This window comes from Bombyx mandarina, chromosome 11 (genome assembly GCF_030267445.1).
Source record: "Bombyx mandarina strain Sakado chromosome 11, ASM3026744v2".
Taxonomy (NCBI): domain Eukaryota; kingdom Metazoa; phylum Arthropoda; class Insecta; order Lepidoptera; family Bombycidae; genus Bombyx; species Bombyx mandarina.
Genome location: NC_143218.1, coordinates 15384064 through 15402587, shown reverse-complemented (window position 1 = coordinate 15402587; position 18524 = coordinate 15384064). Strand labels below are relative to the sequence as shown.

Sequence of the window (18524 nt, the reverse complement as noted above, 5' to 3'; positions counted from 1 at the left end):
CAGCCACAGAGACCAAAATTCTCAATGAAGGAATGTCGTTAGATTTAATAAGGCTCACTCCCTTTGCTTTTCCACAATAAAAAAAGTTAGATCTAAAGTGTAAACAAATATCGCAATAAAATCTCATAAATATATTTTAGTGATTGCCAATTAATTAAAAGTGTAATAACAACATCGAATACGGCCAATATGTCGAGCAAACCAGGATTCGAAGAACTCCGCACGAAATACAAAGTAAGATACGGTTATTAACCTACAAAAATATTTGAAATTGAAATCGACAAAAATTTTGAAAAACTCATTGATTTCAGGATGTACTTTCTAAAGCCTTTGCAACGAACAACATTGACCTCATCGATTCTTTTTCCAAAAACACTGACGAAACTGACAGAAAAGCAGCTATGGACCAAGCATTTAGGGATAAGCTACTTGAATTACTTACTGAGGATCATAACACTCTTGAAAATTTTGTATCGTTCTGCATAGAATCATGCAGGCGACTTATGGTTACGCCAACAATGCCTGTTGTATTACTCGGCGATATCTTTGACGCCCTCACACTAAATAAATGTGAACAATTGTTCTCATACATTGAAAAAGGTGTCAGTATATGGAAGGAAGAACTATTTTTCGTGGCATGCAAAAATAATTTATTGAGAATGTGTAATGATTTATTAAGAAGACTTTCTCGATCTCAAAATACAGTTTTCTGTGGACGTATTCTACTTTTTTTGGCAAAATTCTTTCCATTCTCTGAACGCTCTGGTCTTAATATAGTCTCTGAATTCAATTTAGAAAATATAACGGAATTTGGTGTTGATAATTCAAGTACACTAAAAGATGCTTTGGAAGAAGAAATGGTTATTGATAATGAAAAACATAAACTGACTATAGATTACAATTTATACTGTAGATTCTGGAGTTTGCAAGAATTTTTCAGAAATCCTAATACTTGTTACAATAAACTCCAGTGGAAGACCTTTGTTGCAGTAAGTTTATTTTTATTTATTGAATTCTTATCTGCATTTTTATTTGTGGACCGTACTGTAATCCTCCACTTTTAATGTTCTAAATTGTAAAACAAAACAGTAACTATTCATTATTTTTAATCTAGTATTTTACTCCCATGCTGGAAACAGATAAGACAAAAATCCCATAACTGTAAAAAATCTGACACAACCAAGCTACAGAAAACAGACTTAACAAAAAAATTTAGAACTTCTCACTACTTCTGTTTTGATCTATTATTCTCAATGCCCAAATTTTCATGTTACTCTAAGAGCATTAGCCAGCCAGCAGTTGATTCACTTCTGTAATTATTGCTCACCATATGATTTTCTCTTTTAAGTCACTCAAGCTTGAACCATAAAGTCTTTAGAGACATTGGTTTTGATCTTTCATATATGTCTCAGTCGACGCTAGCCTTCTACATATACAGACAGACTTGGGTCATTTTTCTATCATCAATCAAATTAAAATATGATTTCTTGATGTTTTCAGCACTCTGGTAGTGTATTGTCCGCATTCTCATCTTACAAGCTAGAGACAGTTGAGCTGCAGAAATCTAAAATGAATCGATTGAAGCCATTAACTGACGTGGAAATGCAGGGTCAAGGCAAAGAGCAGCATTACTTTGCAAAATTTCTAACCAATCAGAAATTGTTAGAGTTGCAATTATCAGATTCGAACTTCAGAAGATGCGTCCTCATACAGTTTCTAATACTGTTTCAGTATCTGATGTCAACTGTTAAGTTCAAAACGTACGTACTATTGTAAATTATTATTTGGAGTCTTTGTAATTATGTATTAAAGAAGTAATATGAATTATTTTTCTCAAATAATGAACTGAATCTCTGTTTGTTGAATGAAAAATCCAATATAATCAGGTTTCCTGTATACCAAAAACTAAGGATATCAAATTCATCTAAACTTTTAACTACAAAGATTGTTATTGAACATTAATTTACTGTGTGTTGGTTCCAATTGTAACTATTTTCCAAAAACTAAAGCTTTGCCATTTTGTAAGCAACTTATCTGTTTTACTCTAGAGCCTATAATACCTAGTCAGGTCATAAATTCTGTCACATGTTTAATGTAAAATAATTGAAACAAGTTTATTCATTATGTAACCATTCATATACCAAAATGAACTTAACAAAACATAGATTCTTATGACGTTAAAGTTTATTCAAAATGACCTCCGTGATTTTGAATACAGGCCTTCAATCTGCGCGGCCAGTCGTCTATCGCAGCACGAACGGGTCCATGTCAATATCGGCGGCTGCCTTAATCAAGGATGTCTTGAGTGACTCCAAATTGGGATGAGGCTTTGAGCACGCCTTTTCCTCCAAGTGTTGCCATATCTTGTAATCTAACGGATTCAAATCTGGACTGGAGGAGGGCCAGTCTTCGTGCCGGATGAAGTCGATTTCACGCGCCGCCAGCCAGTCTTGTGTGCTCTTCGCTCTTCGAGCTGGCGCCGAATCTTGTTGGAATACCCAGTGCCTGTTATTGAACATGGTATGAGAAACAGGTTCCACAAGGTTCGTCAGGACTGTATTTTGATACACAACTGCATTCGTTTTTACACCTTTCTCACAAAAATGTACCTCTGTTAAGCCCCAATAAGAAACTCCCAACCATACCATGAGCGAGGATGGAAAATGACCTCGTTGGACACGCGGAATACGGTTGCTCGCTTCTTCACTACTGTGTGCGTACACCTTATCATTTTGTTTGTTGTAGCTTTCTTCTACGGTAAAAATTTTTTCATCCGAAAAAAGAATTTCCCGATCTTTTTTTCCCGCGTACCGCTTCAACAAAGCGCGGCATCTCTTCAGTCTCAGGTCCATTAGACGAGCATTCAAACGATGTCCTGTTTTTCTTCGATATGCCCGAAGCCCTAAGTCTTCATTTAACACCCTTTTCACCGTGGTTCTGCTTAACCCCATCTGAAGGGCCAACAGTTTCTGCTTACGTTTGGGATTTCTTTGAATTCGCGCCTTCACATTTTTTATCACTGCTGGAGTCCTAATAGACCGAGGGCGACCACTTCTTGACCTGTCATCTACACTAGAGTCTTCATTGTATCGTTTGATGGTTACGATAAACGAATCTTTTGGTTATATTCAAATTTTTCAGTATGTTAAAAATTTGAATTGGCGTGTAACCGCAACGATGCAACGCAGTAACTGCAACACGGTCTTCTTTAAGCGTCCACTCCATATTTAAAAATGAGTAAAATTCTAAAAGTATACATTTTTATTTTCATGAATAATTTGAAATTCGAATTCAATAAACTTTTTTTAGCCAGCATTCTAAAAGAAAAGTTTTTACTGTGTGACAATACTTATGACCTGACTAGTTATATATAGACATGCCTATGTAATGTTTCCTGCTCTCTCTTTGACTAGCAATGTGTAACTATCACGCTACTTATTTGTTCCACTAGTTTTAGTTCCACTGATTACGAAATTTAGACTGATATTAGTATAATTTTTTTATTTTTTTATTGCCCTTGTAGGCAGACGAGCATACGGCCCACCTGATGGTGAGTGGTTACCGTTGCCCATGGACTTCAGCAATGCCAGGGGCAGAGCCAAGCCGCTGCCTACCGAATATGTTTTCATTACAATACAATTCAGAGTAAATGCAGATGCAGCTTGTTGAATGAAATATTCTGTAATTTTCTTTTGGAATTTGAGACTTATCCAGGACTTGGTCCACCTGGTAGTAAGAAGTCACCTTCGTTCATAGACATCAGTTTGATTAGACACACACTAAAGACTTACCTCAATCTTAAAAAATTATAGACATCTTCTCGAGTCATATATGTGAGAATGTAAATGAACCACTATTGATTTTCTAGAGAAGCGCAGGAACTAAAATCTGACCAGTCTGATTGGATTAAAGATACAACCTCTCAGATTTATCGTTTGCTCGGTGAGACTCCACCGAATGGGAAGAAATTTGCGGAATGCGTTAAAAGCATACTAAAGCGAGAAGAACATTGGAACAACTGGAAAAATGATGGGTGTCCAGGTGAGAAACATTAGACACTTGTGGTGCTTGTGTCGTCAGTAATCTAATCTCGATACTAATTCGAAAAAATTATGTGTATCTATACCAATATTATAATTCACATTTATACTGTGTTCATTTGTCCGTCCTTCACATAAAACCAAAGTAACAGATTGACATGATTTTTTCAAAAGTCATAGTGTTTGGTCAAGAGTGCTAGGCTACTATAGGCTACCATTTTTATCCCGAAAGAACATCTCATTCTCATGAGAAACTACACTGACACCTTTACCTCCACCACACAGGCAAAGTCTGTAAAGCCTGTAACAGCCAGTGATCTATATAATTAAAAATCACTATTTATGTGTTTGTCCTCTATGCATTTCCACCATTCACGTGGTTGTGGACTGTTTTTTTAGATTATACAAAAAGGTGATTCCATTTTTTTTTTAAATGTTTTTCTTGGGGCTTGTCTCGGTTCTGAAAGGGTTATTGCCAGAACATGTTCATGAATGCTCTGTGCTTGATGTAACGCGCTGTAAAAGGTTTACTAATAAGCTTTAATTTCTTATTTCTTTTTAATTTCTTTTTAAGAATATACATTTAAACAAACAAGATAGGATTTTATTTTATTATGTAACAGAAAGAAGGTTCTGTGAAGAATGAAATAGATTAATAAAAATAAATACTTGTAGAATTTCAAAAACCCAAGCCACCGACACAATTGGACACCCCTGAAGATGTTAAGAAATCGCGCAAAAGGCGTCGTCCGGTCGGCGACATTGTTAAGGAATACGAAGGACAGAAGAAATCCTATATGGGAAAGTGAGTATTATAATATCATTTATTTATTATAGTCATTTTATTGATTTCATGAACCAGGATTATTTTCAAATACAAAACCTATAAACGTACATGGCCCGATTGGTAAGATGCCTCGCGCACTTGTATACAGTGATGAGATTAAGTTACTTTTAAAACTTTTAAACATGCCGGTGCCAGTATTTTCTTTGAGTAAATACTTAACATCAGGAACTATTTCAATATATTTTTTTCCCTACCTATGCTGATAGCCTTGAAAGGCTATTTCAGCTTCTATAACGTGTAGGTGAGCTTACGGGGCTCAAACCGGAGTGATGCTAACACTGGCCCTAGCAAGAGCAGTGCTTCGCAGAATCTACCAGCGGATCGGAAACGCGACCCACTGAGAAGATCCGGCCGGAAACTCTGGGCTGTGTCTATGGGTTAATTCGCTCGTCGAGCCCTTCGTCGCAAGCGATGGGTTCGGCGAGGACGGTGACCGGTGCTTGTGATACCTTAAAGCACCGTTAATGGATCGGGAGGATCTGTAATGACGTGTTTTGGGCGTATTTCAATAATGTAACAATAACGGCGTGGATTTTATGAATTCGTTCTTAATTTGCGGTGGCTGAGAGGGAGCTTGTCAGCCCATAAGGTTAGGTTTGCTGTCCATTTCTGCCCCAAACCTTTGTGATGCTTCGATTCGTAAAGTGGAACAGCCGTTGTATTGTAAATTTGAGACTTCGATCTGGTGTCTCGAGGTCTAAGGCGACATTCAAGTTAAAATGTTTATAGGCTAAACCGCTAAAGTAATCGCTGTTTACACGTTATTGTCGATTTATTGAAAGACAAAAAATATATTAAATCACAAACAGTACTATATAGTATGAATATATAGTAATTTCTTCGGTAATCGCGATTCGTAGATATAACTAAACCTAATTTTCCGGTTTAAGAACGAGTTTTTTTACTGTCATTATATCGAGGGGTGAAAGCTATTTAGTTTAAGCGACATTTCGCTTAATCATCATCATCATCATCATCATCAGCCTTTATCTGCCCACTGCTGGACATAGGCCTTCCCCAATGCCTTCCACATAATGCGGTCCTCCGCCTTCCGCATCCAACGACTTCCCGCCGTGCGCACTAAGTCGTCAGTCCACCTGGTTGGAGGACGCCCCACGCTCCTTGTCCCCATCCGTGGCCTCCATTCAAGGACTTTCCTGCCCCACCTGGCATCGCTGGCTCGACAGATGTGACCGGCCCATTGCCACTTCAGCCTGCTAGCTTTGAGAGCTATGTCGCTTAATACTTGACATTTATTTTGTAATTAAAGGTGCGTTTTATTTGGTTTTATTACTATCAACAATTCGATGTTTTTTAATTGAACTTCAATTAAATTTACCCCATTCAAATTGTTGAAGAAGTTTTTTGTTATGATATATTTTTTCCAAATTTTAATCTTCAAATAGTTCCCTGTAAAGTTGCAAAAATTGCGCTTAAACCGATTAGCCTTTGACCTCTCGATAATATTTCAGACGTTTCGCATGCTTTACAGTTTTCGTGTTCTTGGACGATCGTAAAACTTTAATAGTTTTAATTATAGCTTTTCTATATTGACGTATTCTGAGATCACATCTTGAGAAACCGTGCTCGCAAAATTCTCTAGAATAAAAAAATTAAATAATAGTTTAAAAAATCTAACAAAATACGCTTTTATAGAAAATCCAACAAAAAAATAGAAAATAAATATTAATAAATTTGAATTAAAAATAGTGTAAGAAACTTTTCAGGATATTATCAAAATAACCCATATCATAACTCATATCTGTTCACAAAATATTTATAGCTACTGATACCATGCACACTATTTTTAAATCAAATTTATTAAAATTTATTTTCTATTTTTTAGTTGGATTTTCTATAAAAACGTGTTTTATGAGTTTTTTTAAACTATTATTTATTTTTAATTTTTTAGTTGAATTTCAATTTTTTCTTTTATTTTGTCATTTTTTTTTTAATATTGACTTGTCATCGGTCTTTAATAAGTATACTAAATTTCGAGTTAATCCGGCGTTTTGAAGGGGGACAAAATCATGTTCAAAGATTCCTTTACAAACATACATACCTACATACGTCTGAAGCTAATAAAAGCGTATTAAAAATGTTAATCTATCAGAAAGAAGGAATCTTGTGTTCTTAGTAACATTCGATCGAGATGCGTTTAAAAGCGTACGTGATTGCGCGGAAATATTTGCAACAAAAGCGTTGTTTCCTCAATACGGCTACAGTCCGAAGTGCAGCAAGTTCTATCAACACGTCGTTAATATCGCGTCCGCTTCGAGAGATGTTGTTTTCGATTGACCCATATTTGAAATTTACAAGAATTCTCCACGAGCTTGTGGACGTGATATCCGGACGTAAACTAATTATAGAAGAACCGAATTATCAAATCGTACATGGAAAAAATATATACATATACTACGCTTTTGTCCGCGACTCCGTCCGCGTGAAATAGTTACTTTGGCATGACACTAAATTTTACCCCCACTTCATTTACGAAGAAAGTAAAAATATTTTTGAATTATTATAATAGAATGTTAAGGAGCTATTTAAACCCCTATTTTGAAACATTCTTTATTGGTGCTCCACTTGTATTGGTCTTACCGTGATGTTATATAGCCTATAAACTTTCTCATTATATGATTTATCTAACACTGAAACACCGCTAGGGGCGCTGTTCCAACTGCATACAAATTTGAGTTAACTATTACGCTATCGAGAACGTTAAGAAACTCGCACTAAGCACGCAGATAATAGTATGACATTAAAAAATGTAAAAGTGGTTTTAATTACGAATCGCAAAAGCCAAAGAAAATAATAGATTATATTTATATAATTCGGCTTTTTAATGATGATGGTCTTGTGAATAATTCGTATTGTAAGTCGACAATACGATTAACTCACAGGATCCGCACTATTTTCTGAATGTGAATAAAGCATTCGAAATTTAAAAAAAACTTTTAGAATATGTCTTAATAAAGAAGATAGTTACTCTATATACGGCTTTATTTGTTTGACTGACGTATCCGTCGTTTATACGACTAAGTCGAGAATTTCTTCAATAAAACTGCTGGGGCACAAAAAATCAGTTTTGTGGTATAGTACCACCAACGTACGACCGGTGGCGTTTGCATTGTATCCACAGATTAGTGCTATTTAAAGAATCGATATTAAGTTTTTTTTTAATAAAATTATTCCATGAGCAATATACTTTCAGCAATGAGTTAACGAAACTGTGGAATCTGTGTCCGGATAATTTAGCCGCCTGCCGCACGAAAGAACGCGATTTCATGCCTTCGTTGGGTAAGTTTATAAGCGTTATCCTAATCTGATTACTATTTGTTGAATAAAAAATTGTAAATCTTGTAATGTAGATTATTGTTTGCAATGTGTATATGCAACAGACACGACTGGTTATAAAATGGAGATGTCCAAGAAATGATTTTGACGAATATCGAAACCGCTCTGGGTTGAAACATTGTAATTTGTAAACATGTATTTTTGCTTGATCGATACTTTTTTTTTTTAATAACTCCGTGTTCGATATGCAGCTATTTGGCTGTGCCCCTGGCATTGTTGACGTCCATTAGCAACGGTAACCGCTCACCATCAGTCTTTAGCTCGTCAGCTTACAAAGGCAATAAAAATATAATGTAACATTTTAAACATATAATATTATTATTAATATTTAAATACTTCATTAAAATATTGGACGCTACTCGTTGCTAACGCTCGCGCTAGCCTGTAACAGATATACTACGCGCATGCGTTCGAGGGTCACACATTCACTCTCGCTCTGTCTCTTTCTAGTATGGTAGCGTTAAACGTTTAACGCAACCTTGTGGGAAGTCACATTAGAAGTTTCACTTCAATATGTCGTCGTTGTTACAGAGTCGTACATATCGAGCGCGTGCGACGAGTCGGGGCGGCGGCGCACGGCGGAGGGGGGTTGGGGGTGGCGCGCGCTGCGGCTCCTGGCGCGACGCTCGCCGCACTTCTTCGTGCAAACCAACAACCCTATAGGCCGTCTCCCGGACTATCTCGACGCTATGGTAACTCATACTACTATCCTAACCCTTGCATTTATGAGCAGAACAACCGAACTAAGCGTGTTCGCAATTGTGCTTGCAGTGCTTTTTTTTTATTGCTTAGATGGGTGGACTTTCTCACAGCCCACCTGGTGTTAAGTGGTTACTGGAGCCCATAGACATCCACAACGTAAATGCGCCACCCACCTTGAGATATAAGTTCTAAGGTCTCAAGTATAGCTACTACGGCTGCCCCACTCTTCAAACCGAAACGCATTACTGCTTCACGGCAGAAATAGGCAGGGTGGTGATACCCACCCGCGCGGACTCACAAGAGGTCCTACCACCAGTAAAGTGCTTATCGACAGAGGCGGATTATCCGTAAGGCAAACTAGGCACGTGCCTAGGGCGTATAGTTAGAAGGGGCACGCGATCTCAGAACTTTTAAATAGAGAGAAAATAACATATCGACGATTAAGAATTAAATGCTGATTTATAATCTAAATCTATAATAAATTATATTGCAATATTATGCAATATTACGGGTTTGTTTGTATTTCATTCGCGCATTAGCGTAAGTACAAGGGTCCTGGTCTACTAATATTTAAGGTTTGATGATACAACGTCATCGTAATTGCAAAAACAACTAGTTAACATTTAGAGTATTATGATGGCCATTTATGGCCGGTACAGGGGCGCCGATAAAGTGATTGCCTAGGGCGCTCTGGAACTTTAATCCGCCACTGCTTATCGACCATATTTCTTTGTAAAACCAAACAAGTCTGAAGAGACAGCTCTGAGGGCGGTAGGTCGTAATGACGTGTTGCGACACAAATATGGTAATTTACGGAAATTACTTTAATTTAATTGAATGAACGACCTTGAAATACGTGCTACTAAATCAGTACTACTACGAATTAAAAAGTTAAATAGGGAGATATGTGTGTATGTATGTGGTTACTGCCTCCTATAAAGACGCGCGTAATATTCATAGCTCGAATTGGCAGGGCTCGCGTATGGTATATCCGAATAATCCACTATCACTATTACTGGTGGTAAGACCTTGTGAGTTCACACGGGTAGATACCACCACCCTGCGTATTTCTGCCGTGAAGCAGTAATGCGTTTCGGCTTGAAGGGTAGGGCAGCCGTTGTAACTATACTGAGACCTTAGAACTTATATCTTAAGGTGGGTGGCGGCATTTACGTTTGTAGATGTCACATGACAGGCTCCGGTAACCACCACATAACACAGGTGGGCTGTGAGCTCGTCCACTCATCTATGAAATAAAAATAAAAATAAAATCCTCTAAACAAAAAATGGTTAAAGCTAAAAATTTAATCAGTATTTTTTTTCTTCGTAGGTCCATCGCATCACAAACGAGATGGCCGCCAACGCTGCGGCCGCCACCACGGAGCAGTCGCCGAAATCCGACGACAAGGCCAACAAGCCGGTACAAAACAAATACTCTTTGACTGTCCGTCTGTCCGTCCGTGCGTCCGTCCCTGCGTGCGTGCGTGCGTGCGTGCGTGCGTGCGTGCGTGCGCGCGTGCGTGCGCGCGTGCGTGCGTATGAAGGGACTTCGGTGAACGAACTGGGAATACTTACTGCCCAATAGTATTGAGTCTCTCCTCCTTTCTTTCCTATTACCCTTTGCTGAGGTGTAGGGCTCGAATGAAATCCTTCCATTTACATCGGTCTTGGGCAGTCTGTTCTAGACCCTCCCACGTTATGGCCAGGACGCCTATCTCCTGCTCCACCTAGCGACGCCAAGTTGTTCTGGGACGGCCTCTCTTCCTCTTTCCTTTCCTTCCTCCTTACCTCCTTCATAGTATTGAGTAGTAAAAAGTATTTACTGCAAACGACAGGGTTTACGTGTTAAAAAAAACACGTATGTCTAATTAATCGTAATCAATCGTCCCCTAGTGTAGCAGTAGTAGGACTAAAATATATAAATATATACCTAATTCCGAATGTGTCTTTTTAGTACCATATCGTTACCAATTAGGAGCTCGACTGATTGCTTTCGTTGTCGGAGAAGTTTCTATTACTCCCTGTATATGGAATCTATAGACATTTCTCTTCGTGGTGTCGCGACGTATATACGTCGTGTAGACGATATAATATGTATATGTAGAGAAGGGAATTGTTTGAAATTATGAAGAATTATATTTTACTTTTATTTGCGTTGTTTATTCGCTTTGTAAACACCAGGTGGTCCGTGAGCTCGTGCAACCACCGAAAGGATTTTTAAAAGATGCTAACGCAAAAACAGTTCTAAGATGTACCGCAAATGGTTCACGTTTGCTTATCTCCTACAGGATGTGACCGAGGAAGAAATTACTGAAGAACAAATGGAGGCTGATCTCATAAAAGAAGGCGACGCGAATGATATTGAACAGGTACGTATACACCGTCGGATATTTGAACGAACCGCTAATTAAGCTAAGCTCGGTAAGCTCGGTTAAGCTTTTCGGTAGGCAGCGGCTTGGCTCTGCCCCTGGCATTGCTGAAGTCCATGGGCGACGGTAACCACTCACCATCAGGTGGGCCGTAAGCTCGTCTGCCTACAAGGGCAATAAAAAAAAAACCTTTTTTTTTCTTATCTAAGCTGATAGCTTTGAGAGGTTATTTAAGCTTCTTGACGTATAGGTGAGCTCACGGGGCTCAAACCCGGAGTGTTGCTAACACTGACCCTAGCAAGAGCAGTGCTTCGCAGAATCTACCACCGGGTTGGAAACGCGATCCACTGAGAAGATCCGGCGAGAAACTCAGTGGGCTGTGTCTGTGGGTTAATTTACTCGCCTAGCCCTTCGTCACAAGCGACGGGCTCGACGAGAACGATGACCGGTGCTTGAGGTATTTTGCGATCTAGTTAAATTATTTTATATGCCGACAAGACAATGATGGCGGCGAGGGAGGTGATGAAAAACAGGTGATTCGTTTACACAACTCAAGTGCGCACTCAGTTCAACAGCAGAGAACAATGTATTTCAGTCATGTATCGATAGAACATATTTTTTGCTGAAAAATCTTAATGAGACGAAAAGACGAATATCTCAAAGTATCAATGATGATATCCGGCTGTATGGCCACGTGACTAACCTTCTCCAGCTCCTAATTATCACGAGTCCATCCTATGTACGGACATATTGGTACGGCTCATGTTCCGAAGAAGGCTTGTAATGTACTGTTACGCGCTGGGGTTCGGGATAAATAAAATTCTATCGAATTACAAGTTGACACTTTATTCAACACTTAGAACACTTAAAACACTTCACTACACTTTTAAAATTCTCAATTCTCTTCTTCCGCTTCGCTTCAGGTGATCCGTCCGCTGTTTCGCTTCTGGTAGTTCCGATTACAGACTGACTGCCTACCTTCCCTGCGACGTTTTTATAGTCGATACCTCATCCCTAGCATTATCGAGAATATTCCACACATCTCTAGTATTGTGTTTCCGTTATCTGACAATAGATGGCGTCGTACTCCTCGATCGTTCTAGGCGCTACTAGATCCTTTGATATTCGTTCGACTATTCGGCGATAGATGGCTTTACTCTTACCGACGTATGTGTTCTCCAGGTGCCCGACTCGACTCACGTCGGCGACGACGACTACGAGAAGTCGTCCAGGTCCCGCGTCACGATGATCACGCCCGCCCAGCTAGACGCGGTATCGGCCCAGCTCTCTGACTGGAAGACGTTGGCCGTGAAGCTTGGCTACAAGCCGGACGAGATCCAGTACTTCGAGACGGAAAACGCAACGGACGTCACGCGAGCCAAGAACATGCTTCAGCTCTGGTTCGACGACGACGAAGACGCGTCGGTCGAGAACCTCCTCTACACCATGGAGGGCCTGAAGATGACCGAGGCCTGCGAGGCCCTCAGACGAGTTATTTGACATACAATGAAACGTAGACATAGAAGAATAAAGTTTTAAATTCGTAAATCTGCTGTTTTATTTCGACTAGGGAAAATATCGTATGGGAATAGTGGTGGGTTCGCAAAATCATTTACAACTTTACGTAATTAAGTAGTACGTAACTAAGTTAGTAATAACACTGTATAGTAATCAATTTCTCGCTAGCTTGCCATTTTCTCGTGTGACGTCATTCTGTGTGCTTAATGCGAGATTTTTAACGTTCTCGATAGCGTAAAAGTTAACTCTTTGTACGCAGATGGAACAGCGCCCCTAACGATAAACGTAAGCAAACGTTACAACTCCATACAAATTTGAGTTAATTTTTACACTATCGAGAACATTAAAATAACTCGCAGAAAGCACACTGGGGACTTTAGGTTGTGATACGTGGATAAACTTTTTCCTTCTTTTTGTATACAATTCTTTATATGTGATCGATTATTCATTTTATATCATAAGTTTCAACTCATACCCTAAAATACATCAAAATCCAATTTATAATAATTTAGAAATATGGTAATTATTTATATCCAAGCTTAAGCCGATAATTTTAGATGTAACTTGTTACATTGTGTATAATCTATGGTAAGAACCGACACCCAACCGTTGCTTTTAGTGGACTAAGTGCGAAGATATGTGATGACGTCACTTCATTGGGCGCTTATTTTTACGTGCGTCAATAAAAACAAACTCAAAAAAGATTGATAAATGGAAAAAAAAGTTGGAAAGTATTATAGGCCTGCACTGGTAGGCACCATTTGCCTATTTTTGCCTTGATTTAGTCTCAGGTTCTAATTTAAGACCTTTATAGATGCGCTGTGACGATTTCACGTTATGATATCTGCAGGCTTCTGTAATCACAACACTTATGTATCAGAGAAAAAAAAAGATACACCCTGAGCGGACATCTTATTCGGTATTATTCATAGGATCGTCACGCGATGGTAAAATATGCATCAATGTAGTGATATTGAAAATGGCATTAAGAGGCAACGCTTTTTTAGAGTTACTAAACGTTTGTTTACCCTACGGAAGAATGTTCTCGCCTGTTTAAAGCTTTTCTCGCTTAGCAAATCAAACTAAACACCTATTATCTAAATCGGTAATAATCTGGCACGTGGCTGCAACGTTGAGTCCCGTTTTAGGATGTGTGCCATTCTGCACGTGTTCAGTTTAAAAACAAAACCTTTTGTTATGAATTTTAATTTGGTAAGTTTTCGTATCTCCTGCGTCGGTTTGGCCTAAATTCGTCGATTGCCGTATCAACATTTCCTGGAAAATTTAACTCATATTAATTATTATTTATTTTATATCAAAGAAACTCATAGATTACTTTTCGTGCCACTGACACCTTATAAATTATCATTTTGTAAAAAGCTATCCAACAATCTCTGAAAGTAAAACTTGCACGCATTTCCTCATCCCGGCTGACTCACGGCGTGCCCAAAACAGAACTTATTCCAAACAATAAGGTTACCGCAAACATATCAAGCAAATTTGAACCTTAAGACATTGGTCTCAGCAGTAGTTATCGTTGCATTTTCATTTTTGTGGTGTTGGTGGAGATTCCGATCTACGCTGACCCATCACGCCTCCCGTTGTGAAGAGGAATCCGCGACGAGGGCTTCATTTTTCATAAGATCCAGAGGGGTCGCTGTTCCCTGGTCGTGTTTTACCACCGCCGCCTGTGTTTACAGAATCGCGGAATAGTCGCTGCACCGAAATTAGTTCGAAACGAATGCGTCAATGGGCAGGCGGGGCGCGCTCCGTGCTGTTCGCTCGGTTGATCCTAAAATATTTATATTTTTATGATTCGATACGCGAGTCGAGAATTTAAATTAAAAATATAACAGGGTGGAGTTGGGCGGCGCTGTGACGTGCGTATACGCAGGGGTAGCGTTTTGCGGCCGAGAGGATAATTTGTGAACTGTTCTAAAAAGTTTGTAAGTACTTATGCATGTTATTCAGTGTTCTAACTAATAATCACTTCAACTTCTTTACTATTCCCGATCACCAGTGGCTGTTTTAAGCCTATAGATAACACGTAATTACAAAGACGTTTTGTATATATGTCGACAAATAGAAGAGCCACAATTCATCTTATTTACGCAACGGAGTACTGATTTATTGGCCATACACGAAGGTTATTTTCGATTTGATTTTTAAATGAATCTGCTGCTTGATTTATCGGACGAGAAATATGTATAATTTTCTCATAAATTACATTAATGTCGAGCTGAAACTAGTGACAGGTTATTTTTATTCGTTACAGCAGTCTTGATGAATATCCGAGCCGTAAAATTTTACCACCGCATGATTCCGCTGAGTGTAAAAATGTTTATAGCTCACGATTATTTTGTTGCTTGGGTCATTCATTGGGAAAACGAGCATTTAAAAAGGTGCCTTTATTAATGAAAATTTTTGCGTCCCGATTAGTATTTTGCTTAGGTAATAAATATTAGGACTACATTCCTATAAAATAAATGCTTAATCCCGTTTTTATTAGGACAGTCAAATCCACGTCAACCTGGCATTTTTGGTTCACCGAGTCCATACTAACACATTTTTTTCCCCTTACCTAATCGTTGGTAGCGTAAGGGTCTATTCTAACTACGCTCGAACTGGTAGGTGATCTCATGGGGCTTTACCTAAGAGAACCACGAATACCAATCCCAACATTGAGAGATAGGTGGAAAAGCCGAATGCGCTAAAATAATGGATCCCCTACCCTACAAAGCGAAACGCATTACTTCTTAGCAGCGCAGATCGACAAAACGGTATAATCAAACCGTAAAGACACACAAAACCAGTACATAACCTACCCGTACACGATTTCTATGACAATTAATATAAACTCGTGGTTGAGTAAATATCGGGAGTCTTTAAAATTATGTGCACTGCTATTGCCATCGAAGCAAGACTATCCAACGCCCACTTGATCTTCTGAGTAGCTACCGCCCCTCATGGATTTTGGAAACATCCGTGACAGCCAAACCGCTCCTACCATAGACAATACACTTAATATTTAAGGCTCCTAACATAATTCCTAACAGCGAGCGCGAACAGAAGTCTTGCACAAACGTCAAATCAACGATTAAAGAGTCATTCGGACCAACCGAAAGCAAACTGGAAGCATCACTTTCTACAAAAAAAAATAATTAAATTATTGACTCTGTAATACCGTAGCTGTAGGATCATGTGATCAAACTAAACAGCCTGGAAATTACTAAAATTAAAAAGTAAACAAATTTTTGTCTTTGATTTATAATACTTATTGGTCTAATAAAATGTAGGTATAAATATAATATTATACATTATTGGTGAAAAGAAAACAGATGAAAATGTGTTTCGGTAATGTTCGGCAAATAGTTTGACCAATTCCCCCCGCATCAAAGTTTTTATCTGCACTTGTGTTAAAACAGATTCGATCGATTGCTCCATCTTTTTTTTCCAAAAAGAGCCACGGGTTTGTCTGTTTTAGTGATTCACCCATATCCGGTATATTTTAAAAAGCCGTTTAGACATACGCGTGCATTAAACTAAAAACACGTTTTAATTAACTATTGATTATATAACTATAATAATTATAAATTAAAAAAAATGCTTGTTTTGCTTCGAATTTCGACCACAAGTAGCTTATCATAATTATGTCATCTTAACGGTCTAATTTACGAGTCTCAGACGTAATTATTCCTAGAACACTAGGTTATTTCCACGTCACTTCAAATTCCTAACGCTTAAAGTTCGGCCAGCCGTTTCGGTGGATGATTTTAACACATGGACTACATTACAAAAATATATCATGCTCGCATTAAATTGTAGACAGGCGGTAGTAAACCTGCTTTTGTACGTACCTATGGCGATAATCTACGCATATCAAAACTTCAAAGACATTTTAAAATTATTCGGAACCATTCCGTGATGCGGCGATAAAAGCTTCAGTGTTCCGTTAGATTAGTCATATCCAGTGTTTATTGACGATTTTCAGTATAACATAAATAAGTAACTATTGATGAGATATCTTTTAGAATCTTTAAAACATGCTAACATAATATGTCGGATATTTAAAATTAAAAAAAAAACCTATGAAAACCGACATACATCACGATTAAACGTTAATAACACATAGATACTATGTTGTACAAACACTTAATCGACTTAAATGTGTGCGTATGATGAAAGATAAAAAACCGTTAACGAAATTTGCGTTTCCAGAGGCGAAATAAAAAGAAAAATAAACATAACTAGCACGTTTCAACGCGCACTATAAAGCTTCTAGAAACGGAATAAAAATTTCAGAATCTGGAGCATTTTAGCGATACAGTTCACACGTAGAATTAATGTAACACGATGTAGGTACATATTTCTTTTAATCCATATACAAACATCCGTCAGAGGAGCGGCGTGTAGACTGAATTTCATCAGCCTATTTTTTTTAGTTGCTGTTTGAAGACGTATATTTTTGTAATGTAGAACGCCGAGCTGTGTGGTTGTAAACACGCCCGAAATATGCTACATTTGTGCATAAATCTGTGCTTCGGTGTTTTATTAAACATCTATTTATAAATAGCATCCCAAACGGGCAGTCACCAACTCACCGACTCAAGTCATTATGTGAATTGTTATAGCTCCCGTTTACGATTTGTTCTCCATCCGTGAAACTTTATCACAATATTAAGCCAAGCATTTGGGGCATAGCAATCGCACCGGTCATCGTTCTCGTCGAACCCGTCGCTTGCGACCTTCGATCAACAATAGTAAGTTACTATTGTTGATCAAAGCTTGCGACGAAGGGCTCGGCGAGTTTGTTACTGGTGGTAGGGCCTCTTGAGAGTCCGCGCGGGTAGGTACCACCACCCTGCTTATTTCTGCCGTGAAGCAGTAATGCGTTTCGGTTTGAAGGCTGGGGTAGGCGTTGTAACTATACCTGAGACCTTAGAACTTATGTCTCAAGGTGGGTGGCGCATTTACGTTGTAGATGTCTATGGGCTCCAACAACCACTTAAACACCAGGTGGACTGTGAGCTCGTCCACCCACCTAAGCAATAAAAAAAATGAATAAATTAACCCACAGACACAGCCCACTGAGTTTCTCGCCGGATCATCTCAGTGGGTCGCGTTTCCGATCCGGTGGCAGATTCTGGGGGCTCTTGCTAGGGTTCGTGTTAGCAACACAGTCAGGTTTGATTTCCGTGAGCTCACCTACTAGTTAAGGTTACGTCGAAATGGTCTCTCAAAACAACTCAATTATTATTACCGTGGACGGTGCTCATGTCGATTACTCTCATACTTTACAACTCAGACTCATTTTGACTTAAAAATATCTTAACCAGAAGCATAAAATATTCTTAACCATCAATACTTTAAAACTGTATCCAAACTGCGTTTAAATTAAACCAATGTAATAATTATTTGTATGTTGGTATAGTACCACAATACCACAGAGCTCACTTAAAATGATTATTGTCTTTGGTTTTCGGGTTTTGGGTTCTTTTCTAGCATGAATCTTTCTAGAACGAACGACCCTTTTCAAATAAAAGACGATAGGAATCCGAAAGTATCCACCCTTTTCGAATTATTGCTACTTTTAATCTTTCATCGGTTCTATGAATCCTCCAGCTAGCTTGCCATTTTTAAACACCAAAACCTAATGTTTTAAAGTTCGGTGTCGACAACTTGTAAGGATTC

General features: G+C 38.6%; 1 protein-coding gene across 1 annotated transcript; it reads left to right on the top strand.

Moving 5' to 3' along the window:
- The first annotated feature begins 27 nt into the window (after positions 1 to 27).
- On the top strand, positions 28 to 12863 carry Hpr1 (THO complex 1-like protein Hpr1). Its single transcript, XM_028172214.2, has 10 exons — positions 28 to 234; positions 312 to 989; positions 1501 to 1760; positions 3869 to 4041; positions 4716 to 4845; positions 8102 to 8187; positions 8776 to 8936; positions 10277 to 10366; positions 11235 to 11315; positions 12498 to 12863. Exons 1-10 carry the CDS (start codon positions 190 to 192, stop codon positions 12813 to 12815), a joined length of 2022 nt encoding a protein of 673 aa, XP_028028015.2. The 5' UTR covers positions 28 to 189; the 3' UTR covers positions 12816 to 12863.
- The last annotated feature ends 5661 nt before the right edge of the window (positions 12864 to 18524 follow it).